Source organism: Daldinia childiae (assembly GCF_008694065.1).
Source record: "Daldinia childiae strain JS-1345 chromosome Unknown Scaffold1, whole genome shotgun sequence".
Lineage (NCBI taxonomy): Eukaryota > Fungi > Ascomycota > Sordariomycetes > Xylariales > Hypoxylaceae > Daldinia > Daldinia childiae.
This window is the reverse complement of record NW_022984642.1, coordinates 919,334-947,331: the sequence shown is the minus strand read 5'-3', so window position 1 is coordinate 947,331 and position 27,998 is coordinate 919,334. Positions and strand designations below refer to the sequence as shown.

Genomic DNA, 27,998 nt, shown 5'->3' with positions numbered 1-27,998 from the left:
CCGAAATGTTGCTCCATGATCGCTTATTGGCCGCCTTGGCCATCTTCTCGCTTTCTACAAGCACTTTTGCGGTACCGCAATCGTCCGCAATAAAGGAGCTCTCGCGGGTTGTGATCTACAGTCCGCCTTCCACTTATACGGATCCGAGAGTTCTCTATGCGCGCACGGCGCAACTCCCGAATAACGATATTCTAGCAACCTGGGAGAATTATAGCCCGGAACCTCCCCCTGTATACTTTCCCATCTATCGATCTAGCGACAAAGGCGCTACGTGGACGAAGCTCTCTCAAGTCGAGGACCAAGGATATGGATATGGATTAAGGTATCAGCCATTCCTCTACGTGCTGCCAGAGGATTTCGCAGGTTATAAGAAAGGGGACGTGCTACTAGCCGGTTCATCGATCCCGACAGACCTCTCAAAGACCCAACTTGATCTCTATGCTTCCTCGGATAGCGGCAAGACTTGGAAATTCTTGAGCCATGTTGCTGCTGGAGGCGAAGCCAGACCGAATAATGGATTGACTCCCGTCTGGGAGCCATTCTTGCTACTTCACAAGGGCAAGCTTATATACTACTACTCGGACCAACGAGATACGAAACACGGCCAGAAGATGGTTCACCAAACCACTACCGACTTGCGCAACTGGGGTCCCGTGGTTGACGATGTGGCTTACCCTACATACAGCCAACGCCCAGGGATGCCATCGGCAGCATTGCTCCCTAACGGCCAATACATCTTCACGTATGAGTATGGCGGGGGACCGAACCCGGCAAATTCGGGCACATTCCCAGTCTACTACCGTCTCTCTAGCGACCCAGAAAACTTTAACAGCGCGACTCATCATTTGTTGAGGACTACTGATGGCACAGTCCCAACAGGCTCACCATATGTAGTGTGGTCCTCAGCTGGCGGTGCGAATGGAACGATTATCGTGTCTTCGGGGTGCTGTTCTGACATTTACATCAACAAGGCACTGGGAGCCGAAAATGCATGGACGAAAGTGTCGACGCCGGAGGGAGCTTCGTATACTAGGTCTCTACATGTCTTCCAGGAGGATCCCAAGTCTTTTCTGATCGCAGGAGGTGGTCGTCTGCCGCCTAGCACAACTAATAAGGTCACTATCAGCGTGATGAATGTTCCATGATCATTTAGGAGAATTATAATTTAATATTCATGTTCAAAGCAACAGCTAGTATCTATGACAAAACCATATGGATATAGTAATTCCTCCGTGATATTAGAGAAAATTTACTACCAGTTTGGGGAAAAAATAAGACTTCTTACAAGCTACCTCCAATTCTCGTGGGGCAGCTCAGCCGGCCTAGAAGTACCCGTGATCTCATGTCGATTATTATCCGTGACCATTTCGTGCGTATTACTCGTAGTCTGCATCTCTTGCTGGTACTGCTCCCACAACTCTGCCGGTGTTTTCTGAGCCCCAGGATTTGTCAGGTCGCTAATGGTCATATTACCTTGCTGCTGTTTCTCCTTGGGATGATTTATCTTCCACAACCAGATACCAATCGCGATTGAAATTAGGAGTAACCCTCCCAGTCCTACACCTACACCGATGCCTATCTTCGCGCTCAAGGAAAGTCCCGTTTCTGTATCCTCGTTATCTGTATCAGTACCACTTGGTGTGGGGGTTTGAGAAAGAGAGGATGATATTGACGAAGTCGCCGAAGAAGAAGTCGATGTGTCCGTGCGAGAAGCTATAAAATCGCTCCTCTGCCATCGTACGTTGATCGCTGCAGCATGTATGATGATCCCACTTAGTACAGTAACTTTGCTTAGCTGATTGGACAGGTCTGGGACTGTCACGGAGACAGATGAAATAGCAGACGATGAACAGGACAAGGTCGACCACGTCTCAGTTGGATCTGGCTTCTGTATGCATACATATCCTCTATTAAAATAAAATTTGCTCGTTAGAACCCACCATTCCTATACTCAAATGGGAACAAGGGTATATTATTCAACATACAGCGGACAACATGTCGCTCTGGTCTCGGTAAGAGTTGCGATAGCGTCGAGCGTTCCGCACGCCGACCACCAACCAGACGGGCAGATCCCAGGGGAGTAAAAACCAGACGCCGGTTCAAAGCCTGGTGGGTAGCATTCGGACGTGGCACTGGGCCCTAGACTATGGTACTTGTGAGTAGTCGTGTTGCCATCCTGTAAAGTCTGCGTGTATACAATCCCCGAAAGAATAGAATTGCACCCGGACGCCGGTGTAAACGTCGTCGTCAAAGGTCCGAGATTTGACATCTCTCGTTAGATTAAATATTAGATTATGCCCAAAGAGGTGGAGGTTGATATATTATGCGCATAGGAGACATGTGTGACGCTTAAAATTCGTGTCTCTAAGAAGAGAAGTGATATTTGATCTGCCCCTTTGATCTGACCTTATCTACTCTGCTCTAATTGGGGGCTTGTCTTGGATTCTACTCATGGGTAAAACTCTGTACACCATGAGTAACTTCTCCCTGCAGATATCCATCCTGAATTAATATAATAAGTATAAATAGAGGCGCGAGCGGGATATTCCGATTGGCTTGTATAAGCCACAACGTCACCGTCTCGATTTCTTCAAGGTCTGTGGCCTATCATGGATACAGATATGCGCTCGGCGGCTGTGGGGTCCAGAGGACTTAGATGTCGGAGAGGAGGGCTATAAAACATTGCAGAAGTTCCCCAACTTTCGCGTGTGACGAAGAAGAGCTACGCGCGGTTGGGTGGCATATCTTACTGGAGGAAAAGGCCATAAGGAATGCTTGGTGATATTATTTAGCAACAAGAACTGCACAGATTTGTAATATTCTAGATATAGCAACAAAGTACCTAAAGCACCATGATCTGTTCCCTCTCTTACATACCTACCTCCTGTACCTCATACACTTAATTTGGCGAAACATGAACCTGCCAATACCTCCTCCAGTCAAACCAAGCCCCCATGGTCTTCTCATTCTCACCCTGCGCCGGCTTCCACACTCCAAACCCCTTCCCCTCATCATACTGCGGAAACTCAGGCTTCTCCTTTAGCAAACCTCGCTCTTCGCCCGTAGACAAGAACCATAGAAAATCTTCAGATACATGCACATACTCCCTCAACCCCTCATACACGTTGATCCGCGCGCCAGTCGTCCAACTAAGCAGCAACGGCTCCAACAGCGGCGCATCCGTGACCGACGGATGCGACGTCCCAAGCGATGTTGCGAACCACGACGGCATTCCGCGCAGCACGTTGTTTTCGACGATATCCCGGACTGTATCGAAGTGCGCGCGCCCGTAGAATAGGCTGTACTTGCTGCTCCACGAGTTGCTGTGAATAACGAGGACCGGTACCCGGATGTCGTCGTTTAGCTGGCCGCTCTGCTTGCCCGGATCTAGGATAATGGCGCCTTTGAATGGACGCTCCGCGCTGGGACCGCCTCGTAGGGCTTGCATGGCGCCGGTAGCGCCGTAGCTATGGCCTGCGACTATCATATCGTCTGTGTTGAGACGGCCTTTCCAGTTTACGAAATCGACGCCTTCATCCCGCATATTTGATTTGAACACCTCCTTCCCCTGTCCTTCATTGATTAACTTTAGGACTCTCACGGTTTCCTCGATCTCCGCCTCTCGAAAGTCGAGCTGTGCTCGTTTGAATTCGTCTACCGTCAACTCCTTTCCGCTAGATGTCTCTACTTCCGGAACGTTGAAGGTAAGCTTTATGTGATCCGGTTTCCCACTTTCCATGATAACGGATCCGGGACATGAACCGTCCCTATGCTCAAGCAGCGCAACGACATAACCTCGGGATGCAAGCTCACCAGCATAGTGTGTATAATCGGTGCGACTACTTGCCATGCCGTGAGAAAACACAATGACCGGATGCCCGCCTTTTCCGATCTGTATGACCTTCTCGATCTCCTTCATGTTATCCCGGGTCTCCGGTATCGCCGTCACCGCGGATACAAGGTCAGCTAACGGTACGTCAACCTGAGCTGGAATTTGAATGTGTCCAACAAGAGCTTTGAGTACTCCTGTCATGACCTTGTTCATGATAAAATTGTCAATATGCGCAAACTTGGCGTAACCCTCAGCGGTTACGGATATCGGTTTTGGAATCCAGTCATGCTTCGCTTGACGATGAGTGGCATGGTGGATTGCTGGATAATATAGCGTGAATAATACAGTATCAACTTCAAACGCGTGCTCTTTTGTTTCCTTAAACCGCGCCGTATCGATGATGCGCGGTGATGCTAAGGGTGTCTCGATATCAACTGCACCGACGGGATACGGACCGCTGTAATTAGGTAACGGTCGAGGAAATGGAGGTAGAGAGAATACATAACAAGAAACAATGACGATTACGGCTATTAATCGCCATGTGTATCTTGACCGGAGAGTACGGGGTAGTCTTAACCTCATTAGAGGCGTGTTGCTCTTAACTTCTGGGAATGGCTTCATTGTGAGTTTCGACTCGTATAAGATTTACTCTTGAAAGACATGAATTACTTTGAAGAATAACTATGAGAAATCGAATAAATGTAAACTAAAGCTGATATCTACCTAATTTATTAAACTCGAGAGGAAGACGATGATGCAATAGTATATTTCAGCTCCACAGGTCTCAGCCAAGCCGATGAGAGAATCCAACTAAACTAATATAGCATATTTCAGCTTTCATGTTAGATCTAACAGTGAATGCGATGGACGCGTAAAAGTTATAAGGCTAGATTATGTAAACAACTCCACAAGATTTAACATCTCTTGTTTTTCAGCTGAACTGACGTCAGTCATAGTCAATTCAGATATTCTTTGTACCTATGTATTATTTGCCAAGGTAAACAACGTATATCTACCTCTTTGCCACCACACGTTTGATGTCTCTACTCCTAATTGAAGTACCCAAGGTACCTAATTCTTATTCCCTTCTAGCTCCAACGATGCGTACGATAATCTAATTCGTAGGTAGGTAGGTAGGTAACGCGATGTTTGTTAAATAATTAGGAGGTCACCTAATACGACCCCTAAGCTTAAAGTGCTATTATAATTATATAAAGGTTTGCGTAGATGTACACGGTTAAGACCAGCCCGTGCTCAATAGCCTCCATTCATCCAACCTGGGAAAGCCAAATGACTCCACGCTTTTGTACTCCAGCAAACCCTTATACGTAGGTATCTATTACTCCAACCCTCGATTTCTCCAATGATATGCCATAGTCCAAAGGAAGCATAATATATAGGCGAGAAGACATATCTCATACATCACCCTCTTGAAAATGTACGCCTGCCCTGTATCCACGTCCCATGTTGTGAGAAACCATTGTCGTATCACAGGTCGGTTATCTCGAAAGCTGTTAAATCCTGCCTCTATCAACCACTTGCCGGCCAAGGATTTCTATCTCGCCCGACTCTGCGGTTCGGCGTCGTTCCATTATCCATCTTGTTTCCCCACTATCTTCTTCCTTTGTGTATGAGATGCTGTCTGCACTTCCTCTATGTCTATGACCCATACCTGGCCTTTTTTGGGAAGACAGACTGACTGTTGGGCTCATATTTTCACTACGTGGCCTTGTCATCGTGCTTGACGCCGATAGGCTCGGGCTCACAACGTTAGTCCTTCTTTCGTCGAGTGGACTGGACTCCTCATCCTCAAAGACGGGTGGGCAGACTGATGAAGGTTGTAAGGGGGAAAATATCGGTAGGCTAGAAGGTGAGGTTGTAACAATGGGGTTTGGATTAGAAGGCACCGTGAGAGGTGGAAGGGAATTGTTAGGTATGCCAGGCATAGACATAGTCAGCGTGGGGCTACCCGAGCCACTACCTGCTCCGGCAGAATCCTGACTAAAGATGGAAAAGGCAGAATTCTTGCGTCCGTGAGAAGCTGCGATACCAAGATCCTGACCCCATGGACTAGTAGCGCCGTTTCTATCGTTAGGCGAGCCCTCGCGCGAGCTTACGAGTGATGCTTGGGAGCCACCCCATGCTTTGGAGCGTAGACGAAGTAGCGCTGATAGTGACATGTTATCATCGTCTGCCATCATTGCGAGCTGAGCTAAGCCGGGACTTTGCAAAGGCCCATTAGGATTTGCGCTTTGAGGTATGCCTAAGCTCATGATTGAGTTTCGATTTGAGTACTCGGACCGCTCTGTGATAGGTGTCAAGTTTGGCTCGCGCGAGACGATACGACCTGAGGTACTCCGATTGATACCACTGGGACCAAAGTAACCCCCGTGAGAATACTGATATAGGTTCTTTTCACTAAGCACGTTGGTATTATAATGGGTTTGTAGCTGTGCCGGCGCGGAGTAAAATCCAAACTCTTGTCCATACCAACCATCCGAATCGTTAGCAAGAGCGCTAGCATTTGCCTCAGCGATAATATCGTCGTCATCAAGTTCATAATCATCCAGTCCTGCAGATAGTCCATTGTCATATTCATAATCATCGAGGTTTTCCGCGTGGGAGGACGCAGACGTCGTCGGAGACGTAACTGTTAGCTCAGCAGGCAGCGAGGGGGATGAATCTCTTCGAAATTTTCCGGAAGCTGCTGCTTGATGAGCTGCCAACGCTAGAGCTGCTTGGTAAGCTGCTATTTGGTCCTGCTCTGTATCGTCTAGATCAAAAACCGACGATTTACGCTCCTCTACGAGTGGTTGTGTTTCTACTTTAGGCTCAGATTCGGTCGGTTTAGACTGGAGGCCGGCACTGAGAGAGGTGTGGGCCGTTGATTCTGAATAATCGGATTGTGCCGACAATCTAGAGGTCATATCGGATTCTCGCTTCTTTGCCTCCTCGACAGCTTTTCTCTGCGAGAGCGCATTGGCGAACAATCCGGGAATTGGCCGACCGTATTTATCAGTATCCTCGAGATCGAATATAGACTCATCAAACGCCGATCCGTCTCCCTCCCCGTCAAAATCATGGATCAATCCGTCATCAAAATATAGCTCATCGTCCTTAGAGAGCTGTCGCGGTTTTCCTTCCTGCTGTTGTTTTTGAAATAATACTTGTTCAGACATTTCGTTGACAGCTTCGAGTCCTTGGATGCCTAGTCCCGTCGGGGTATTTTGATCTGATGCCTGCCTTACAGGAGTTTCATCTAGATCCTTGGTAGGAATATCTAAGGGCTGGGGGACATCTATCATCTCTTCGGTCATTGCATAGCCAATGACACTGCCATTCGCATCTCTAGGCGTAGGCAATATTCCAGTGCTACGGGGACTGGCTAATTCTGACACGGGATTAGATCTTTGAAAGGAGAAGCCCGCAAAGTTTTCCTGGTCATTATCTGGGTCATCTACACCGTCGAAGTCTTCTTCGTCTAAGTCCGCATTAACACCTGGTATGCGTTCTTCGAGGCCATCGTCATAATCCATCGCATCATAGTCAAATGCGTCTTCATCAAAATCATCGAAGCGAGAATCCCTCTGTTCGAGGGGCTCGTCCGTTTTCTTGTCTTGCTGGCGCTGTCGGTGTCGTTCTTCTAGCAACTTCTCTTGTTTTGCAGCACCGATCATATCAAAACTAAATCGTGAAGACGTACTTTTCATATGTCTGGGAATCGACGAAAGGACGTCTCGGCTAGACGCTTCTGATCCATTTCGAGACAATGACATTAACGACGGGGGAATCGAATTTGTTCTCCTCTGGCTATTTCGTCCATTTCTGGACTCAATATTAGAGCGACTATTCACTGAACCCCGGCTTTTCTGTAAGGATGCTGTATCTACTGACACAGTCCGAGAATTTGTTGAGGACGATCGAGTAGACTGGGAATTTTCGTCCTTGGGAGGAGGAACTGGAGGCGCTCCTATAACAGGTGAATTATATTCTAAAGTAGGTGACACAACATCCTGACGAGGCTGTTCAACTCCTGAATTAACCGGTTCATTATTCGGCACAACTTTCCTCGGTCGTGGAGCACTAAAATCATGAACTCGGGTGCCTCTAATCCGAGGATCGTATGAAGGTTCTTCATCTTGCCTACGTAACGGCAATGCGAGGTCTGGTGCATTCTGACTGGTTTTCCTCCGCAGAAGCAACGTAGACATGGGATTTTTCAGAAAGGGGAGGCTTTTCTTTCCTCGCGGGGCATCTTGGCCATGAGAGGCTTGTGAATCTGACACCATTCTAGCGCCTGGTGGCCGTTTACCTGTCGTATTTGCATTCTGGAGAGAGACAGGTGGAGTGAAGGAAGAAGCGGCTTTGACGGGCTTTACCGGCGGCGCTGGACGACTTGGAAAATTGGCCACATTAGAATAAGTGGTAAACGACGGAGGGGGTTCCGACGCGCGGGTTTTATTCCTATCTAATAAGTCTGGTCTCAGTGCCGCCTGTTCCCGACGGTAATTCTGCAAGGCCAGTCCACCAATAAACCCGCTATCCCCATTATAAGATGACCGTGGTAAAGGTTTCGATTCTTCGCGTGGCTTGTGTTCAAATTTTTCTAGGTCAATCGCTAGGTCTGACTCGGCTGAGGAAATGCCGGAAATTGGTGGCAAGGTTGGCGGTTGGCTATGCTGTAAGGGCGGCTGTTGGGACTGAGGTGGCGCCGGTTGCGAGGGAGGCTGACCATGTCCATGAGCAAAAGGTACGGAGGTAGCGGATCGTGGTCGAATCTCAGGCGCTGGGACGCCATCGTCAGGGACCAGCTGGGCAGGCTGAAGGGCAGTAGCATCCCAAGGGCTGGTTTCGGGTATGGGAGATGAAGGATTGGACGGACCCCGTCTATGGAAGCGGAGATGTGAGAGCATTCCGACGGGCTGGATCTAATAAGTTAGATCTTGCAGACCAAACCCGAACATGACTCGGACGGGAATGGTGCTAGGTTCCTAGGAACAGATGTAATGTGTCGGCAAGGAAAGTGGTATTATGCGACAGCTTTCGTAGTATTAGGAAGATGGGTTGCTTGCTCGCAGTGCTGTCGCATATGTAGGAAAAATGGATCGTCACAATATCGAGGATCGGCACGGTCTTTGAACATAAGGCAGTTACCGTTGTTGTATATATACATTAACTCTTTAACTCTTTAACCAAAGATCATTGAGACGTAAGACGTCTTGTAAATAGACGTAATCCCAGGTTATTTGAGTTGAGGGGTTGGATTGGTTTGAGAAAAAAGTGTTGTTTAGTTTCTATGTCATTATTGGAGTTAAGCTTGTTTTTTTGAGTTTCTAATAAGTCGAATTCAAGTCATTTCCATTTCTTTAATGACACCACCCTACAGGGCAGGTCCTTTCCCAATCTTGTCCTGCCGCGTCTGTCACAGGCCCCACCGAGATTATTCCACCTTACAATTTACAGGGCTTATAATATGGCACGTGCGTTCGGGACATTTCAACGGCCAACGCCAAAAACTTTAAACTGTTTCCATCCCGTCGGGTCTACTGCGGTACCATTCCGACCTATCCTATCATCGTAATTTATGGTGTTAGTTAATTTAACCAACGCGATCCAGTATAAGTTGCATAGGTAGTAAAAAGAAAAAGAAACCTATACTATTGACAGCAATGTCGTTAATTCAATATTATTACTTCATTACTTGCTAAAATTCCCGACCTATATCATGAAAATTCTACCAAGCTCAAACGCGAAAACAACATGCTTCAGTCACGACTTTATACATATTCCTATCCTGCATATGGTAGGTTTCTCTTTTTATATACACCATTTCTTCATAACTTTCCTATTCTTGTGTCTTTTCCCGTATAATACATAACCTTATTTTCTAAACGAGCAAGCATTATACCCATTCTTTGGGGTTCTGGAGAACTTCAAGAAGTCTCTGCTCTCGACTCCTCGGCTCCGGTTCGTACATGTAACGCCAGGATGCCGTTAACGGTAAACTCATCAGAATGCTTTCGACTCTTGATCCAGGGACATTCAACCCAAAAGCTGTACCGCGGTCATGGACCAAGTTGAATTCGACATACCTGCCTCTTCGCACCTGTTGCCACTCCTTCTCCTTTTCGGTAAAGGGCATATCTTTTCTCCTTTGGATAATTGGCAAGTAAGAAGGCAAGAAGCTCTTAAGGCAATCCTGAATGAACGCAAATGTGTTATCGGCGTCGGCCACGGTCTCATCTAGGTCGTCGAAAAAGATCCCACCTACACCCCTAGACTCACCTCGGTGCGTGTTAGAGAAGTACTCGTCGCACCATTTCTTAAACTTAGGGTAATAGTCCTTGTTATGTTTGTCGCATGCGTCTTTCATCGTCTTATGGAAGTGCACCGCATCTTCATCAAACAAGTAGCTTGGTGTTAGATCGCTTCCTCCGCCGAACCACCAGGCTTGTGGAGTTCCGTCAGGCCTCATCGTCTCGAAGTACCGATAGTTCAAGTGAACAGTCGGCGCCATCGGATTACGAGGATGTAGTACCATACTTAAGCCGAGGGCATAAAAGTCGACCTCATCTTGCTCTGTGATATTTTTATGGTGGACCCTCATCTTCGAGATGGCCGGTTTCGGCAATGTCCCATAGACAACACTGATATTCACACCAGCTTTTTCGAATACGTTTCCCTCCTGTAAGACACAGGAGACGCCGCCGCCTCCTTTTTCTCTAGTCCATGTGTCCTCGCGGAAGCTCATACCATCTACCTTCTCAAGCTCGAAGACGATCTCCTTCTGCTGTTCGCGAATGAACTTCTCCATGCGCAAACGCATCGGGGAATTCTCGTCTACGCCCTTTTCGCGTTTCGTTCTTTCATCGAGTTCGGCGAGTGTGCGAGCGTCGAATTTGACCGGTTTTTGAGTCGCCTACAGTAGAAGACAAATTGGTCAATTAGGTGAATCTAGAGCCACACAGAAGGGTTCAATTGGACTAAATACCATCGTGTAAGCTAGACCAGATAATGAAATAGTGGCAATAGCAACTCTATTAACCCAACGGGACCTATTGGTAGTATTCGAAGCAGTTGTAAAGGTTCGACGAGGCAGACGGCTGGCTCTTCCAAGTTGTGGCCGTAGTAAGAACTGGCCCAATTGTCGCTTCGACATGGTGTACTCCCTTGGGATTGATCGATTTTATAGGAAAGCAATAGGTTGAACACTTAGAGGCACGGTCTAGACGATCGTAAGTTTTGCTATAGGGTCGTAAGATTTAATTGGGACCTCGTCAATTCAATGCTTCAATAGCTCGATATCGCAAAGCTGTTAATAAGAACAATCAGCTGAGGAAGGCGACGCTACAAACGGGAATTAACGGTGGTGTCCGCTGATAGCTTCTGTGCCCCTCTCCAGCTGTTGGCAGCTGATAGATACGATACTTCGATACCTTATCTGCTTACCTAAAGTACATTAACAGGTACCTAAGTTAAGATATTTAAAATACTTTTTATTTCCCTCTGTTGAATTATTAAAATAGCATCTACATAAAGTAGCGCTGCGCTGACTATTCTTTGATTCAACCTAGCTACCTATTATTCTAAAATAGTCCTATAGAATAAAACAGGTAGTTCATACCAATTTCTCCATCGCTTAATTATTTGGAAAAGTCTGAATTCTAGGATACACTAACATGAATCGGATTTGGTTCTCATGCCTCCATTTGAAAGTCGCGAAAAGAAGTTCCCTCAGGAAACTCGGATAAACCTTGATTTCATGGTGTGATTGCAAAACTACCACGTCCGCTTCATTTGCCCACCTATTACAAGGATTCGATATACGGTCATCACCATTATAGATATTTACGGCAAATGTTAACCGCACCCTTAGCCATCGACTTTCTTCGTCAACCCAATCTAACGCGATTGATAGTAGACGGTCCACGTTCTCGACCATAAAGCCCCTTGATAAATAAGTAGTTAGAATGGGATAGGTACCTGTTAGGTAGGTATATAAAATGACTACTTGGAACTTACGAGCGAACTTTCACGACATAGACGATGAAATGCAAGATCGAGCTCCATTGACCATTATACTTCTCAGTAGGAAGAGACCAAACTTTGTTCACGGGATCCCCTTCCATTAGGACTCTTTCGTTATTGAACGCAGCAACTTGGATAATTAACTCAGTACACCGTGGAAAGTTATTGTTTAAATAGTCTTGGACAGGCATGGTGAAGTACCAAAGATCAGGGTGGATAAAAAAGTACGAAGGTAGCCCAAGCTGGTTGATCTGAAGTTGGTCCATTATGAGGCGAATAACGAAAATTAAGATAGGATGATGGTCGATTCGCTAAAATGTATGCTTTCATTTCGTTATTTTGGTGAATTAACATAGGCTTGAGTCACCTTTCTAACCTCTACGCTTTCTAACTCTATGTTGAAGAACTCCTTCCTCTCCATCTACCTAGTAGTTATTTCCTCAAATATCTAAGGTAACCCATTTCCTAATTAACTTCGTCTATTATCTCATATGAACTAGCCGAAGGTGCAATTACCTCGACAAACCAGGCTTGGTGGGATGTGGCGTGTCGTCGACTTGCAAGCATGGATACGACACGATACGAAAAATATCCGAATTATACGAATAACTCAAGATACAACCTGGTTGACTACACCATACCCCACATTCGGCCTCTCCATAGTGCAACGATACACATTTATATTATGCGGTTGACTTCCAATGGGTTGACTTCCGAATGGTCGCAGCGCGGGGTCAAGGGTTGTATTGCCTATGCATTAGGTTATAGAAAGTATTCTTAGCTATAAGTCTCTTACTAGCCATTATATATGAATGTCTTAGGTACCCTGGGTATAAATATACTATGGTATAAGTATACTATGATTAATAGATTCCTTGAACTAAATCGTTGAGATTTGGTTGTGACAAGTTGAAACCATGTCCCGCTCATTTAGTCTAGTATTCTGGCTTTGGCCCTTTGTGGTCTACCTTTTCTCAGTCCAGGCTAGGTTTCTACAGTCCAAACCAGATTTATCTATCCGCGAAAGTAACACGACACTACAGACTCTTGTAACATGGGATTCACACTCGATCTTTGTCCGTGGGGAACGAGTAGTCTTTCTTTCGGGAGAGGTCCACCCATTCCGCTTGCCATCTCCGGGTTTATGGCTCGATGTTTTCCAGAAGATCCGTGCCATGGGATTCACAGGTGTCTCTTTTTATGTTATGTGGGGTCTCCTTGAAGGTGAGCCTGGCCAAGTTCGGGCTGATGGTGTGTTTGCGCTCCAAGAGTTTTTTAAGGCGGCATCTCAGGCAGGTATCTACCTGTTGGCGAGACCTGGCCCGTACATCAATGCTGAAGTATCCGGGGGTGGCATTCCGGGCTGGATCGCGCGGCTTCAGGGGTTGATTCGGTCGAGTGCGCCGGACTTTGAAAACGCAGCAAAAATTTACCTCTCTACTATTGGCAGCATTATTAGTGAAGCTCAAATAACTAACGGTGGGCCTGTCATACTGGTCCAACCGGAAAATGAATATTCTTACTGTGCTCATTATACCTTGCCGACCGATATTACTGCCTGCCTAGATAAACAGTATATGGCCTGGGTCGAGACAGAACTTCGAGATGCCGGTATTGTCGTCCCATTCCTTAGCAACGATGCTATACCTTTTGGGAACTTTGCGCCTGGGTCAGGTGTCGGCGCCGTCGATATATACGGCATGGATGGTTACCCTTTCCAGTGGGGCAGCAGCTGTGAGTCGAACGGTCTCAGGAGTTAATATTCTCATTAATAATATGGTTAGGTTCGAACCCTTCAAACTGGGACCGTGATGAGAATTCCCTATTCCTTTTTAATTATACTACGCATCTACAATTCAGCAAGAAAACGCCGTTCGCGGTAACTGAGTTTCAAGGAGGCGCACCCGATCCATGGTAGGAATTAACTGTCACTTTAGTTGAACTCGACCTAACAAAATATAGGGGCGGTGCCGGCATTGAAAAATGTGCTTCGATGGTGAATAATGAATTTTCGCGAGTCTTTAATAAAGCACTTTATAGCATGGGTGTTACTATGCTGAATATCTACATGGTAAGTCAAGGATCCGAAGTTAACTGAGAACTCACGATTCTCATATAAGTATACTAGGTCTTTGGCGGAACTAACTGGGGAAACCTCGGTCATCCAGGCGGATATACTTCATATGATGTTGGCGCAGCCATAAAGGAGGATCGCCAAATCACACGTGAGAAATACAGCGAATTGAAACTTCAAGGTCACTTTCTACAAGCCTCCCCGTCTTATTTAACGTCGACTCCGGAGGGTGGGAGCATCGAAGTTTACATTAACACAAGCAGCCTAGCACTTACCAGGCTTCAAGGGTCACTTACGAGATACTACATTGTTCGTCATGCTGATTATGCATCGCTCGAATCCGTAAAATATACCATGAAGATAACAACCAGCCTCGGAAATATAACCATTCCCCAGCTTGGAGGCGCCTTAAGTCTTCACGGAAGAGACTCGAAGATCATGGTATCTGATTATCCTGTTGGAGCTTTCAACCTTGTGTATTCCTCAGCAGAAATACTCGGATGGAGAAGGTACAAATCAAGAACAGTCTTGCTTTTGTATGGAGGCGTTGGTGAGACCCACGAATTCTCCATTCCACGTAGCTACGGCTGCCCAACGGAAAGTGAGGTAGAAGCTGGTAACTTCACTTGTCAGCTTATCGATGACCTTGCTATTGTACAATGGGATGTGCAAGTGGCCCGTCAAATATTGTTCTTCGGTTTAGGTTTAGAAGTTGAGCTCCTTTGGAGAAACGAAGCATACAACTACTGGATACTAGACCTCCCGACGTCGGATCTAGCAGGCAACTATGTCTCTGCTGCCAGAATAAACGAAACGGATTCTTCGGTCATTATTAGAGGCGGTTACCTGATGCGTACTGCTTCAATCGATGGTGACTCATTATATCTAGTAGGAGACGTAAATGCAACCACAGATATCGAGGTTGTAGCCGCTCCCATCACCCCAAAGAAACTCTTCTTCAACAGTAAAGAAGTTATAATCACTAAGTCAACCGATATCCGAGTAGCAGGGACTATCATCTACGAGCCACCTAACATCGACATCGCGGATTTATCGCGCTTAAAGTGGAGTTACATTGACTCCTTACCAGAGATTTTAACAACCTACGACGACAGTAACTGGACTCAATGTACGCTTACATCCACAAATAACACGCGTAACCTTACAACTCCCATTTCTCTATATGCGAGTGATTATGGCTACCACAGCGGGTCTCTTCTATATCGCGGCCATTTCACTGCGACAAGTCAAGAGTCAGCGTTCTTCCTCGAGGCACAAGGCGGCGACGGGTTCGGCTATTCGGTCTGGCTCGACTCAACGTATCTGGGATCCTGGTCGGGAAGCACCCCTTCTGTATCCCACAATCAAACTCTCCCGTTTCCTTCTCGCTTACAAACTGGAACCCCCCACGTCCTCACCGTTTTGATTGATCACATGGGACTACATATGAATTTTGAAGCAGATAGCCAAAACATGCGCGAACCCAGGGGAATACTTAGCTATAAGATAACCGGACAGTCAAACTCGTCAGCTATTTCCTGGAAAATGACCGGCAACTTTGGTGGCGAACACTACGTTGACTATAGTCGAGGACCGCTAAACGAAGGCGGAATTTGGGCTGAGAGAAAAGGGTACCACCTTCCTGGGGCGCCAACAGACACTTGGGTAAAGCGCACTCCTAGCCAAGGCCTAACATCTCCCGGTGTCGGTTTCTTTTCCACCAAATTCAATCTTTCTATTCCGAAAGGGTTTGATGTCCCCATTAGCTTGACATTTGGAAACAGCAGTACCCCTGAAGGTGCTCCTCAGAACTTCCGAGTACAGATCTTTATTAATGGCTGGCAGTTCGGGAAATATGGTAAGTGCATATCAATAACATCTGTATAGACACATTCTATAATATGAAGTACTAATTCTTGGGTATTTCCTGTAGTTAACAACCTTGGCCCTCAAGCCCGATTTATACTTCCAGAGGGTATACTCAACTACGATGGGCCAAACTACTTGGCGCTAACACTCTGGTCTCAAGATATTTCCGGTGCCACAATCAAAGACTTAGCGCTTGAAGTAGATGCAGTCATTCAGAGTGGCTATAGTAGGCCGAGTTTGGTGAATGGGACATCCTACTCTCCCAGGGATGCTGTTTGATAATATCAAATAACGAACGAACTAAAAAATAGTAACTTGAGTTATTGGAAAAGGTGAAATCTTATAACAAATGGAATAAGACACTCCTTCTCGTAGGTCTGATCCTATAAATTACAATACAAACGTGTCCCATAATTTGTAACGAATCTAATTTACAGCATTAAAATAAAGTCCTGTCCTCTTTCTTATATTAAGCGGCTCCTTTATCCCTGACAGAAGCCACGTTATTTAGGTAAATAGAAAGAACTACCTAACATAGATACCCAATATACTTACATGCTTGTCTCGATGTTGAACTGTTGTATTTACTCTTATAATCTTCAATCCGCAGTCATTCCAGCTTGTCTTTCTGTCCACCCCTAGTGACATTTATTCAAATTTCAACCAAATTTGCACGCAATTGATTGTGCTCAGCTCTCTATTAACATGGACAGTCCGACCCCTACCTTTTCCCGCACAGCTTTCTGGCCGGTTTTTGTTCTTCTAGACAGTCATATAGCAGAGCCACGTCGCTTTGCGTCCTTGCTACTTGTCCAAATCGCGGGAGCTATTACTTTAGCCATACCGGGCTCAATTCTTAGTATCCTAATAGATGAGGATAACAAGCCTCAATCAGAGGCCGCAAAGCTATTATTCGGGTTTTCCATTCTGCTAGGTGCGATATGCCTCGCTCTAGGGATGAGACTCATCTTCACACGGCCAACCAATTCGCATATACTCTTCGATAGTAATGTGGCCAAGGCAATGACAATACTTTTTAGCCTGCAAGTATTATCCTTGTTGATCGGCGTGGCTGTTTGTCCACCCGTACCGACAGATATAAGGATTTGGAAATATGCTATCGGAATAGTTGGCATGCTCTGTGTCTATTTACGTCTGGGTTGGAGTGTGTATAGAACACACTATTACAGATGAACTGGCCGAACCAAAGGCAGAGCCAGACCTGTTTAAAGATAATAAGGTTCCAGAACTCATTATGCCCGTCTCTACGCCATCTTCTATATCAGCTACCCCCTTACCTGATCAAAAGCCTCTTCGTCTCCACCTAAAGAACCAGTAGTAGAAGATCTCTTCTTTAACTATTGGCAATGCATGACTCCGGATGGGTGCTTGCTCAGCATAACCGATGATACCTCGACAGAGTTTTGTGGGTCACTAGAGACGTCATAGTTATGGGTGTGTGATTATTATGAGTTCTTGATGGAAGAAGGCTGAAGCTGCTCATAAAGATATATAGGAGAGCATCATAAGCGTCTGCTTTCCCAGCACATGGAAATTCCAAATTATTCTCGCCGTCGATCATCTCTTCCTATTCTCCGAGAGCAAGACGGACAGGGGTATCACTATGCTATACTAAGTTAACTTTGGACACTCTATGTATCTTAATATAGAATATCTGGAGTAGCACGCCGCACAACCCACGCCCAATGTAATATATTTTTATACCTAGCCAATAACAAAACTATCTTGGGAGCTTTACGACCACTCGGAGTTAATTGATCCCTCGGCCAAATTTTATTTTGACATTTTTCTTCGGCAGTTGTATGGAGGCCGGGGAAGAGCATTTTATCCAAAAAGCAAACAACTTTACCCGGTGGCCATGCCACGACAACATCAAAAATGAATGTATCCCAGCTTGGCCAGCAGGTTGCCAGATATATAATGTTTTTCTCGTTCCCTGTCCTATTCCATTCCCGATGTTCCTTCTGATCTACAGCCCAGCACAACCTTGCCTTGTGTAGATCATACCCAGCTGCTCAGGTACTGTTCTATCAACATGCAGTGGAAGACTCTCTTCTTAGCTGCTGCGGCAAGCCCGCTGCAGGTTTCTGCCCAGTATGCTCAAGCTGCTATGATGCGCTTCCAATGCTCTAGGTAAGTTCTTGCAGACATGAAACATGAGACCTGGAAAGCAATTCTAAGACTGAAGGCAGACTGGTCGTTGAGCGAGTTGACCCCCTTGTATCTCCGGGCCTTATTCAGTCGCCCCATATTCACCAGATCGTCGGTGGAGACTCGTTCAATGCTACAATGGCACCAAATGACTACGATCTCCCATCCGAATCGACCTGCACAACTTGCTCGTTCAGCGAAGACTTCTCCAACTACTGGACCGCGAACTTGTACTTCAAGGCCCGCAACGGCACTTACAAGCGAGTGAAGCAGATGGTCAACCTTGTAAGTATAAGGGTTGATTCGGTAGCGAACCTTATCTAACCTATACCATAGGGCCTGCAAGGTGAGGAGGGTATGACTGTCTACTACATTCCGCCATACGATGGCTATACCAAGGTCACGGCATTCAAGCCGGTATGTTAGCCAAAACATCATATTATTCGGGTATCGACTAACTAAAATACAGGGTTTCCGTATGCTCGTCGGTGAAGCTATGTTACGAACATCTCAAGGCCAGCAGAAGCAGCTATGTCACCGCTGCTATACCAACGTCGACCAGACTCCTTTCGGAGGTGCCCCTTGCGCTGACAGCCAGATGGATACCTCTCAACTCCCGGGCAAAGTATGTGGCACTTGAGGCTTTCTCGGTTTTGAATCGTGCTTGGAAATCATAACTTCATAAAACCAATTACGGGGATTTTGCTAACATATAATAGAAATGCGATGGGGGTATTCGTGCGACCATTACTTTCCCAACGTAAGTATCAACTCATCATAAACTCTCTCATTACACACGCACCCATATCCCTTCCTCCAGCCCATGAATAAGTTATAAAATCAACGACTGATGCAATATCTCTAGTTGCTGGGACGGCAAGAATCTCGACAGCCCAGACCACAAGAGCCACGTAGCCTACCCATCGAGCGGCAGTTTCGAGATGTCCAGCGCGTGCCCGTCCACACACCCCGTAAAAATCCCCCAGGTCATGTACGAGGTGATGTGGGACACGCGGGAATTCAACGACCCCTCGATCTGGCCCGAGGACGGTTCTCAGCCCTTCGTCTACAGCATGAACGACTCGACCGGCTACGGCTGGCACGGCGATTACATGTTCGGCTGGAAGGGAGACGCCCTGCAGCGCGCCCTCGACGCCCGCTGCTCCAACGACAAGTGCTCACAGCTCAAGACCCAGACCCCAGCCGAGGCTACGGCCTGCAAGAAGCCGCAGACCATCAACGAAGATGTCGATGGATGTAAGCGCCAGAATACCCCTATCCATATATTCCAAATTCTAGTAATTACTAACCTCATGTTCTTCCTTTACAGGGCTCACCGAGCTCCCGAGCGCGACGATGTAAGATACTTCTTTCTAGCTATGATCATTATAGATACCCCCTGGTTCCGAAGTTGGATACATCGGTCAGGGTTTAAGACGGCTTGGATACCCCATTAGACGCCTATCTTAGCTAGTAAATAGTTCTTTCCTCTAAATAGACTATTGTTTTTGAACCCTCGAGCAATCCCTTTCGAAACTAATAGGAATATGAAAAGTAAAGACGAGATAAATATTACGTGATTCATACATAAAGTTTCGTTTCCATAATCGTCATTCCCCACCCTGATTTACACAGCTTATGATATTTCATCATAATCGCTATCGACCTGAACCTAGCCATCCGTCATATTTACCGATTAATACCAGATCTGACCCCTGCGAACAGATGACTGTCGTTATAATAACCGCCGTATACTCTAATTTGTAACAAAGGGAATCTGATAGAACAATCATTCCGGCATAACATCCACGAAGCTCTCCTCAACGTCAATCTCATCCTGGCTACCAGGAATCTGGGAGGATTCTTCTCCTCCCCAGTCAAGAAGTCTCCCGCAAACGATGCGTAAATTACGTCCCACGCGGACTTCAGCTAGGACGTTCCTCTCGGCGGTTTTGAAATCTGTAATGTTGAGGACCTGTGGCTTTGGTATCTTGAGACGGAGGCGGAGTTTATCTACGGCTTGCATAAGCCATAGTAGAGTAGGGTCAGTCTTGTCCGGGAGAATCGCATATCCGGCACCAAGGTGGGAGTTGACAGCCAGAACGCTATTCATTTCGATTACAGGAAGAACAGACTGGTTGACCATGTGCTTCGTCTCTATAATGAGAATATCTGGTTGTCGCTGCCAGTGGCTTTGAGACCACTTCGGGGCCCAAAACATGCCCTCCAAGCTACCGCTTCTTTCGAGGGGGAAACTCCAGATATCTTCCCTTTCTTGAAGACTAATCAGAAGAGCTTGTACGCCGGTAGCGTTCTCTTTTGCCTTCTTCTTCCAGGCTTGAACGTGATTTCCGATATCTTCGAGCTTAGCAAGGCATTCGGGAAAGGCTCTAAGAAGTTCCTCATGAATAGCTCTGACGGTCTTCTTCTCAATAGCACCAGCTTCTATAAAGCGGCGTTGATCTTCAGTGAGTTTCCGGTGTTGGACATGCTCACTCGGATCGCTAGATGGAGGATGATTATGTTCAGGGACACTAACAGCGAAGTAGCAGCCATCTTCGCGAACATTAATATGACAAGAGAAAGGGCAGTTGGTTTTCTTGGTTGTGGTTTTTTTAAGTCCGATAGTGGCCTTAGATTGGAAGCTTCCTGACTTATCACATCGGATCAAGTATCTGATATACTTGCCAGTACGCTTAGACTTGGCCTTTGCATGCATAACGATAGCGTAGCCTTCTTTCGCAGCATGATTTTGCACTACCCTTTCGCAGTCTTCTATGGTTGGGAAGATGCCCTCTGCAGGAGGAGCTAGAGGCATCTTCGTTATTATTAGTTGAAGCTATTATGAATTAATTGAAAGAGGTCATTAGTGAGAAGAAAATCAGGCTGGTAAAAGCATAGGATAATGGTTGATAACAAGGAACAGGGGCAGCTGTAGAGAGAAGTTAAGGAAGATCTAATTGGGCTGGGATTCAGGAGATTTCACGATCAAAGCCCCACCATCGGACCTTCAATGATCCGGTAGCATACCCGCCAGAGTGGGGCTCCGTTCTTATAGGTACAAAGTACTTACTTAGAAGCGACTCCAATCGGTCTTCCGTTCTTCCCCACATTCATTTACCCCTGAATTATACCCCCTTTCTAGCAATGTGTGCTCGGGTTGCTAGAAATACGAGTTATTATAGATGATAACTATTACGATACATGCATATATCAGAGAGAGTTACCAATTAAACTATGACGGCCTAGAATAAATAAATACAGAAGTAACTACCTACCAGCGCTACCTACACACAATTTTTCATCTATCGACTTCCAAAATCCTCATCTATCAAGGGTGCTCCCTCAGAATCCTTACGCAGCGACGATAGAGGTTGCTCGGCCTTCTTAGACCACTCCGCATCCGTTTGTATATGACGTTTCAATAAATCAGCAGCACGCCTACCCATCTCAAAAACAGCCCGTCGGCTCACTGTAAAATCGGTCCAGAACAGATACTCGTCGGGTGAACCACACACACTCCCTCCGTCATTAGTACTATCCTCGGCATTTTCTTTGATATCCTCAGAGAGATTGTCTCTCTTAATGCATGGCTCCCATATCTCAGAATACCCATTAGCCACGGCCGCTGAGCCAAGCCCATTATGATCCATGATTCCAGCGCTCCGTAGTTGGCGCTCGACAATGAGTTCTCGGAGGTAGCCGAATATGTCGTAAGTAATAGCTTCGCGGCGTGCGGATGGTACAGGAGGGTTTTTTGTCTTTGAAGCTCTCCTACTAAGTAGAAGGTCGGCATCCTTGATCTCGGACAAGTCATCCTCGTCCCCAATTTCCTCCTTGTCTGGAAGACCCTCCCATTCGTGTAACATATCCTGGAATACCTTGTCCCAGTGGCCCGCCAAGAACGCTGCATTCCGCATCTGCTCAGCCCTGGTATGAGGTGGCGGAGGTGTAGGGCGGGCACTGACAAATCCCGGCGTTAAGGAGATGTCGAACAGTCTCGGTATAAATACGCGGAACGGGGGTCGAGTCGGAGTGTTTTTGGCAGTATCTATGTAAGTATTTGAGAAGGCAACTGAGTCGTTCTTGTGCGCTTCCTCGTAGAGCAGCTCCATGTACGAGAAAACATGTTGTGCCTGGGTCTCGATAATATGCGTAGCAAGTTTACGCGGCAATGCTGCCAAGTACCATATGTCCCAAAATCCGATATTGAAGATCCATAATGTGTCTCGAGGTGGGTACCGAGGTCGAGGACCAGCGAGGAAATTCTCTACTTGACTGAATAAGTCTTGATGGTATGGGACCGGATAATTATGGGATAACCAGGAGTAGTCAAGTCCAGAGAGTGTGTTGTTATCCGCTGATAATGTGCGAGCGAGCGCAGCTTCGAGCAATGAATTTGATACGATAGATCCGCCATCGTCGTCAGTGAGTGGCATAAAAGAGAGGTAGGCGTTGCAATTTAGCTAAAAAGTGAAGAGTTAGCACAATTGTTATCAAAGTGAACTAATTTATTAATCATAAACTTGCCTGGAGGCAGAGAATATCCGTCCACGCTACATTTGGACCGCCTAGTTGCCATGATGCTCGACTTGGAGTAGCAATATCACCTCCTCCAAAAACAACTATCCTTAGTCCTCCACCGAAATTTGTTTCTTCAGGCTCATCTCCCTTCCATTTTAGAATCCTAGTGTAGTCGGAGTTTAAGGCATGGCTAGCAAAATGCGATGACCACAAATACGATCCAAAGAGTAGTAGAGTAACCCCAACGGCCATCTGTGGGAGAAGTCTCGAGCCGCCGCGGAGCATCTTTGTCGTCCCTATAGTTACTATGGCCTTCAATTTTAACAATTCAAATATGTTATCCGTAACATATGGCTTTTCTAGTATGTACTTCATCGCCGCGTCCGCGTATCAACTGGCTTTGATTAGGTGGTATATAACTAGTTATTCCCTAGTAGCTAGTGTCAATCGATCGATCGTTTTCGGAGAGGGTTCGAAACTTATCAAAGTAAGCAGTGCTTAGTATGTGTAGTATAATACAGATAAAACTATGTATACAAATTGGATTATAATACAAGGAAGGTATCGTTGGATAATGCTAGAAATATGATAGCTATTATGGAGAATGTTTGTATAGGTAGGAAGGTTAGATTTACCTCTAGAAAGACGAAAATAATTTTCGCTACACTCACGGGCCTAAGCATATTATAATCAACTATGCTTAAACCCAATATTAATATCTATGTGGTATGGTGTACTACGTGTCGTTTACCCCCTTCTCCTCCCCCCCCCCCCCGGTAGTTTCAAAATCGGTACACAGCCCAAGCTAAGAAGGGGGATAAGTCTTTTCAAGTTACGGTGTCGGGTATTAACTTTGTATTAAGGCATTAGTAAAACCTTGAAAGAGTTAAATCTATTAGTTGCCTGATTAAATTATTTACGAGGGGTGATTCTTAGAGGAGTCTAGGAGAATGAATAAGGAAAATTGACCCGCGACAAGGTACTAAGTATTTAAGCCTCATATCCTTCCTAGGAGACCTTTAGATGTTGTAGCTTTGGTTGCAAGAGCTATAACACCGCCCATCAAGACCGTCGCGCCACTAAATATAGATACTTCAGAGTATCCTCCATATTTACTAACGAATACTCCATTTACCGGGGGGCCTATCAAGGCCGCGATAGAGCTGAGGCTCATCCCCATACCTAGGTATGTGCCTATGTCTCGGGGGTCTTTGGGGACTTCCGTAAACGCTGCCGATGCCCCTGAAATGACGGTTCCGGTGCTAAATCCGATAGCGATAGAGTATACCACTAACGCTGCGGTTGATTCCGTTTTGTTCCAGCAGAATATAACAATACTGGTTATAATTCCACCGATTGCGAACATATTTAGTCGTCCGAATTTGTCGGCCAGTACACCCGGAATGACACGACCAAATGTGGATGCCGCATTTATGATCGCTAGAAGGTAAGAGGCGAGTGTTGGGTCCATACCTCTCGAGACCGCGTACGTTGGGATGTAGAATAGCGGTACAAATGTTCCAAGAAGCATGAAGAATAGCGCAATTGTTAAGAGAATAAATCTCGTTTCTTTAAATGCCTGCCAGACAAAGAAGGTGGTTGTTCTAGGCGGCAGACGAGATGTGATGGCCACACATGCAAACCCAAGGAGAGGAATAGTGACGAATCCAATAATTCGTACTGACCAACCAAATCCGAGAGAAGTATCGTTCAGCATCTTAGACAAGGCAATAGGAAAGATGACTCCGCCGAGAGACGATCCAGAAATTGCTATTCCTAAGGCTGCTGCTCGTTTCTTATTAAAGAATTGAGACAGTGCTGCCATAGCCGGGAATTGAAGGAATCCCATAACAGTACCCATTAAAACACCCTGAGCAAGCATGAACTGCCAATATTCTTTGCACAAGCTTGTCATCATAATAGAAAAGACATATAGTACCATAGCTGGTCGGAGCACCTGGGTAAGATGTCAATAGGCTAGTTTGTATCTCTGGGGGTTAAGGAGATACGAACCCATGTGCCAAACCGATCAAACAACGGCCCACCAATGTTTCCCGATAGGAACTGGAGAGCTACAGCCAGAGATCCAATCCACGCCACTTTATCAGGCGATTGCCCATTGAGCTGATGTGACAAATAGTACTCCTCAAAGACCCCAAAGGCATTAGAGAAGCCCATAGCCGAGAAGAAAACGCAAGCAGCTCCGGCTGTGACGAGCCATGCTCGAAGCCCTCCGTCAGGGGCTTCGGGAAGATTGGTGGCTTCATTCTCTTGCCCGAGCTCTATGGAAATGATCGAATCCTTTTCCCGGCTTTCTGTCTCTGAAGTAGACATTTTCGTAATAGTTCGTGTCGATGTATAGTAATATGTCTCGGATTGAACGATAAGGGGTTCGTGAGACTTTGTTGGCTTCAATCAAGCTGCTGTGGAAAACCAAATATCATATTCACGAGCTAGAAATGCAGCGAGATTTATCATATATAAATATTATTTACTAATCTGGGACTTCTGAATTTTCTATTCTAATTCTACCTGATGGTGAGCAATTGTATACTCCAGACTATCAATAGACCGTTTATGCTTTCATCGGGGATAAAATAAAGACGGCGTAAAATCGGAGTCGGAGATCGGAGTCGGCAAATTCGTAGACCGAAAAAAGTTGAAGATGTACGATACGCTTGAGTTAATGGACTAAACTAAGATCACCTTATTCATAATAAACTTATCCACCTTCATATTTTCTATATTGGTCGAGAGAAATACCCCGGGACTCTATAAGTGGTTATTATGGCCGAGACCGAACGCCGGCGGAGACGGCCACCAATGTATGTTCACTTAGAAGCTTCTAAGCAAGGACTTGGCGCTAACAATAACGCGACGCTTCATCGCGTACAGATCGTGTGTTCTCTGTAGAAGACGCAAGATACGGTGTAATCGAGAGAGCCCATGCAGTAATTGTGTACGCTCTAAAAATGCAAGTTGCATCTATGAGAATCATTTTTTGCAACCTCAACAGGCGACTGAGCTTCATAGCTCAATCTCACCCATCGCAGAGGTAGCAGTTCCGAGTCTCACATCTAAATCATCTCCTAGGGCAGCTAGCACAACAACTGCATCAACTGCCGCCACTTACCAATCCTCCCAAGATATTGAATTTTTAAAAAACAAGATTAAACAGCTTGAAGAACGATTATCGCAATCAAATGAGACTTCCCAGTCCCCTATCCAGACCCCGGGTTCTAATATAGAAGCTATCTCATCGCGTATTGGCGGTACATTCTATGTTCATCATGAAGACCCCTTGGCTGGCCAGCCCCAGAACATTTCTCGCAGTGTTACGCATAAGAGCCGAATGTTTGGCCAGAGTCATTGGATTACGGGAATGGCCTTGGTACGTTTTCATGTTATTCACACTGTTTGATCAATGAAGGGTTTGACAATAGTTAGGTGCGAGACATATTAAACTTGATCGAACCTCATGTGCATGAAGACACATGTAAGATCCTTACACTTATGGTGAAGTCTAAGTCTCTAGCAAGGACTATTAAATCACAGCGGACCCCACGTTGGCCTTCGCTATTAAAAACAGATTTACCCTCGAAGGATATTGCCGACGAGCTTGTCGACCGTTATCTTCAGACAACTGAGACTATATATCGAATAATTCATATCCCGAGTTTTAAAAAAGACTACGAAGCTCATTGGACATCACAAGCGGAACCTAATACGGCATTCCTAGTTCAATTGAAGTTAGTACTAGCAATCGGAGCTACCACTTACGATGATAAATTCACTTTGCGATCATCCGCTATGCAATGGGTTTATGAAGCCCAAACTTGGATTTCCGAGCCCGGATTCAAGCATAGACTGAATCTTCAGTTTCTGCAGAATAACATTCTTCTTTTGATAGCTCGAGAATTTGTCGACGTTGGTCCGGATTTAGTATGGATCTCGGCTGGTACGCTCGTCAGGATCGCAGTGTACATGGGGTTGCATAAAGACCCTACACGCCTCCCCAAGGTATCAACTTTCACTGCAGAGATGCGCAGGAGGTTATGGAATACGATACTAGAAATATCTCTGCAGTTAAGTTTGATTTCAGGGGGTCCGCCATTTATCTCCGTGGACATGTTTAACACCGAGCCCCCCGGAAACTTCGACGACGAGCAACTCGCACTCGAGGATCCTCCACCAAAACCAGAGAGCTATTTCACTCAAACATCTATAGCTATAATCCTTCGGAAGATATTTCCAGCTCGCCTCAGTATCGTGAAGTTCTTAAACAATCACGGCTCTTCCGGTACATTCAAGGAGACACTGCAATTAGATGCAGAATTAAGGGCATCCTACAAGGCCGTACTTCGAACTCTTCAAGGATATAAGTCAACCACAGGATCGCAGCCCTCGAAATTCGCGATGGATGTAGTGAGCCTCCTAATGAACCGCTACTGCTTATCCCTCCATATTCCGTTCTTCGCCCCCGCAATGGATGAGGCTGCCTACGCGTTTTCTAGAAAAGTAGTGGTCGAAACTTCGCTCAAAATTTGGCGTGGAATATTTCCTTCGCCACTCACCCCAGTCTCTCAATCATATCCCGATACGGTTCTACCAAGTCAGCACTACTTAGCTCGACTCGTAGTCTGTGCTTCGGGATTTTTCCGGATCAGCCCCCTACAGGCGAGCGTTCTCATAGCGTCAGAGCTTATGGGTCAATTACGAGAAGAAGAAACTTTTGGACCCGGACTGGTACGTCAAGACCTCCTATCTATTGTTAGCGAGGCAAAAACCTGGGCTTGGAAGTGCATTGAGGCTGGCGAGACTAGCATCAAAGGCTACTTTCTCGCAAGCCTTCACGCAGCACAGATTGAGGGTCTCATGCAAGGCCTCGAAAAAGAAGAGCTTTCGAGATTTGTAGTTAAGGAAGGGGAGGAAGCTGAAGAAAAGTGCTTCCCATTGCTAGAAGAAATGCTTTCTAGGATAAATCCTGAGGGTTCCACTGGAGCACCTGAGCAAACTACGCCGTCTCAAATGGTAGAAGATTGGGATTTGACTGTAAGTAAAGAACCGCTACCATATCTACTTTTGCCACTAAACGCCCCTATTAGATGTCAGACGCCCTCTTCGATTTTGGGGAGACGGAACTCGTAAATTGGGGCTTCGATGAAAACTACCAGGGATTGTCATTTAATTGAAAGGTAATCCACGGCCGCAAGCGAAACTTTGGCTTGATAAAGTTATCAAATAAGAGACGACAGCCTTTTGCCCACAAATTCCATTCGCATACGCAATGTTGCAGTGTCGATTTATAGACCCTGGAATTCACAGTACGTTTGACTCATCGACTCTAGAGATTTGTTCGACACTATCGGTGCTAACGCATCTTTTAGAATACTTAAGAGTTCGAGTACGCCTGCCACCGCCATGGCCTGTTACTAAGTCTACGAGCCGTAGAGTATTACAAGCCAAAATAACCGCATACATAAGGGAAATAGGTCAGAG

At 46.0% G+C, this 27,998-nt stretch overlaps 11 protein-coding genes across 11 annotated transcripts; 4 read left to right on the top strand and 7 right to left on the bottom strand.

Moving 5' to 3' along the window:
- Nucleotides 1–5: 5 nt before the first annotated feature.
- Nucleotides 6–1,145, top strand: GL218_00233 (uncharacterized protein; the record flags this gene model as incomplete). Its single annotated transcript, XM_033576645.1, has 1 exon — nucleotides 6–1,145. One exon carries the CDS (start codon nucleotides 6–8, stop codon nucleotides 1,143–1,145), a length of 1,140 nt encoding a protein of 379 aa, XP_033441709.1.
- A 143-nt stretch (nucleotides 1,146–1,288) lies between these two features.
- GL218_00232 (uncharacterized protein) lies at nucleotides 1,289–2,269 on the bottom strand (the record flags this gene model as incomplete). The annotated part of the gene is made up of 2 exons (XM_033576644.1): nucleotides 1,289–1,907; nucleotides 1,986–2,269. 2 exons carry the CDS (start codon nucleotides 2,267–2,269, stop codon nucleotides 1,289–1,291), a joined length of 903 nt encoding a protein of 300 aa, XP_033441710.1.
- Nucleotides 2,270–2,899: 630 nt separating this feature from the next.
- Nucleotides 2,900–4,453, bottom strand: GL218_00231 (Platelet-activating factor acetylhydrolase 2, cytoplasmic; the record flags this gene model as incomplete). Its single annotated transcript, XM_033576643.1, has 1 exon — nucleotides 2,900–4,453. One exon carries the CDS (start codon nucleotides 4,451–4,453, stop codon nucleotides 2,900–2,902), a length of 1,554 nt encoding a protein of 517 aa, XP_033441711.1.
- Nucleotides 4,454–5,346: 893 nt separating this feature from the next.
- GL218_00230 (uncharacterized protein) lies at nucleotides 5,347–8,745 on the bottom strand (the record flags this gene model as incomplete). The annotated part of the gene is made up of 1 exon (XM_033576642.1): nucleotides 5,347–8,745. One exon carries the CDS (start codon nucleotides 8,743–8,745, stop codon nucleotides 5,347–5,349), a length of 3,399 nt encoding a protein of 1,132 aa, XP_033441712.1.
- Nucleotides 8,746–9,734: 989 nt separating this feature from the next.
- On the bottom strand, nucleotides 9,735–10,991 carry GL218_00229 (Oxygen-dependent coproporphyrinogen-III oxidase; the record flags this gene model as incomplete). The annotated part of the gene is made up of 2 exons (XM_033576641.1): nucleotides 9,735–10,751; nucleotides 10,824–10,991. 2 exons carry the CDS (start codon nucleotides 10,989–10,991, stop codon nucleotides 9,735–9,737), a joined length of 1,185 nt encoding a protein of 394 aa, XP_033442205.1.
- Nucleotides 10,992–12,777: 1,786 nt separating this feature from the next.
- Nucleotides 12,778–16,082, top strand: GL218_00228 (putative beta-galactosidase E; the record flags this gene model as incomplete). Its single annotated transcript, XM_033576640.1, has 5 exons — nucleotides 12,778–13,594; nucleotides 13,645–13,774; nucleotides 13,823–13,931; nucleotides 13,989–15,792; nucleotides 15,868–16,082. The coding sequence occupies 5 exons, from the start codon at nucleotides 12,778–12,780 to the stop codon at nucleotides 16,080–16,082; spliced, it is 3,075 nt and encodes a 1,024-aa protein (XP_033442204.1).
- Nucleotides 16,083–17,859: 1,777 nt separating this feature from the next.
- Nucleotides 17,860–19,337, top strand: GL218_00227 (uncharacterized protein; the record flags this gene model as incomplete). Its single annotated transcript, XM_033576639.1, has 7 exons — nucleotides 17,860–17,957; nucleotides 18,017–18,260; nucleotides 18,312–18,392; nucleotides 18,445–18,600; nucleotides 18,695–18,735; nucleotides 18,841–19,232; nucleotides 19,306–19,337. 7 exons carry the CDS (start codon nucleotides 17,860–17,862, stop codon nucleotides 19,335–19,337), a joined length of 1,044 nt encoding a protein of 347 aa, XP_033442208.1.
- Nucleotides 19,338–19,764: 427 nt separating this feature from the next.
- Nucleotides 19,765–20,793, bottom strand: GL218_00226 (uncharacterized protein; the record flags this gene model as incomplete). The annotated part of the gene is made up of 1 exon (XM_033576638.1): nucleotides 19,765–20,793. The coding sequence occupies one exon, from the start codon at nucleotides 20,791–20,793 to the stop codon at nucleotides 19,765–19,767; it is 1,029 nt and encodes a 342-aa protein (XP_033442207.1).
- Nucleotides 20,794–21,280: 487 nt separating this feature from the next.
- GL218_00225 (uncharacterized protein) lies at nucleotides 21,281–22,874 on the bottom strand (the record flags this gene model as incomplete). Its single annotated transcript, XM_033576637.1, has 2 exons — nucleotides 21,281–22,441; nucleotides 22,506–22,874. 2 exons carry the CDS (start codon nucleotides 22,872–22,874, stop codon nucleotides 21,281–21,283), a joined length of 1,530 nt encoding a protein of 509 aa, XP_033442206.1.
- Nucleotides 22,875–23,496: 622 nt separating this feature from the next.
- On the bottom strand, nucleotides 23,497–24,833 carry GL218_00224 (putative transporter MCH4; the record flags this gene model as incomplete). The annotated part of the gene is made up of 2 exons (XM_033576636.1): nucleotides 23,497–24,456; nucleotides 24,513–24,833. 2 exons carry the CDS (start codon nucleotides 24,831–24,833, stop codon nucleotides 23,497–23,499), a joined length of 1,281 nt encoding a protein of 426 aa, XP_033442191.1.
- A 453-nt stretch (nucleotides 24,834–25,286) lies between these two features.
- GL218_00223 (uncharacterized protein) lies at nucleotides 25,287–27,691 on the top strand (the record flags this gene model as incomplete). The annotated part of the gene is made up of 4 exons (XM_033576635.1): nucleotides 25,287–25,324; nucleotides 25,395–25,890; nucleotides 25,947–27,551; nucleotides 27,605–27,691. The coding sequence occupies 4 exons, from the start codon at nucleotides 25,287–25,289 to the stop codon at nucleotides 27,689–27,691; spliced, it is 2,226 nt and encodes a 741-aa protein (XP_033442212.1).
- Between the last annotated feature and the right edge of the window lie 307 nt (nucleotides 27,692–27,998).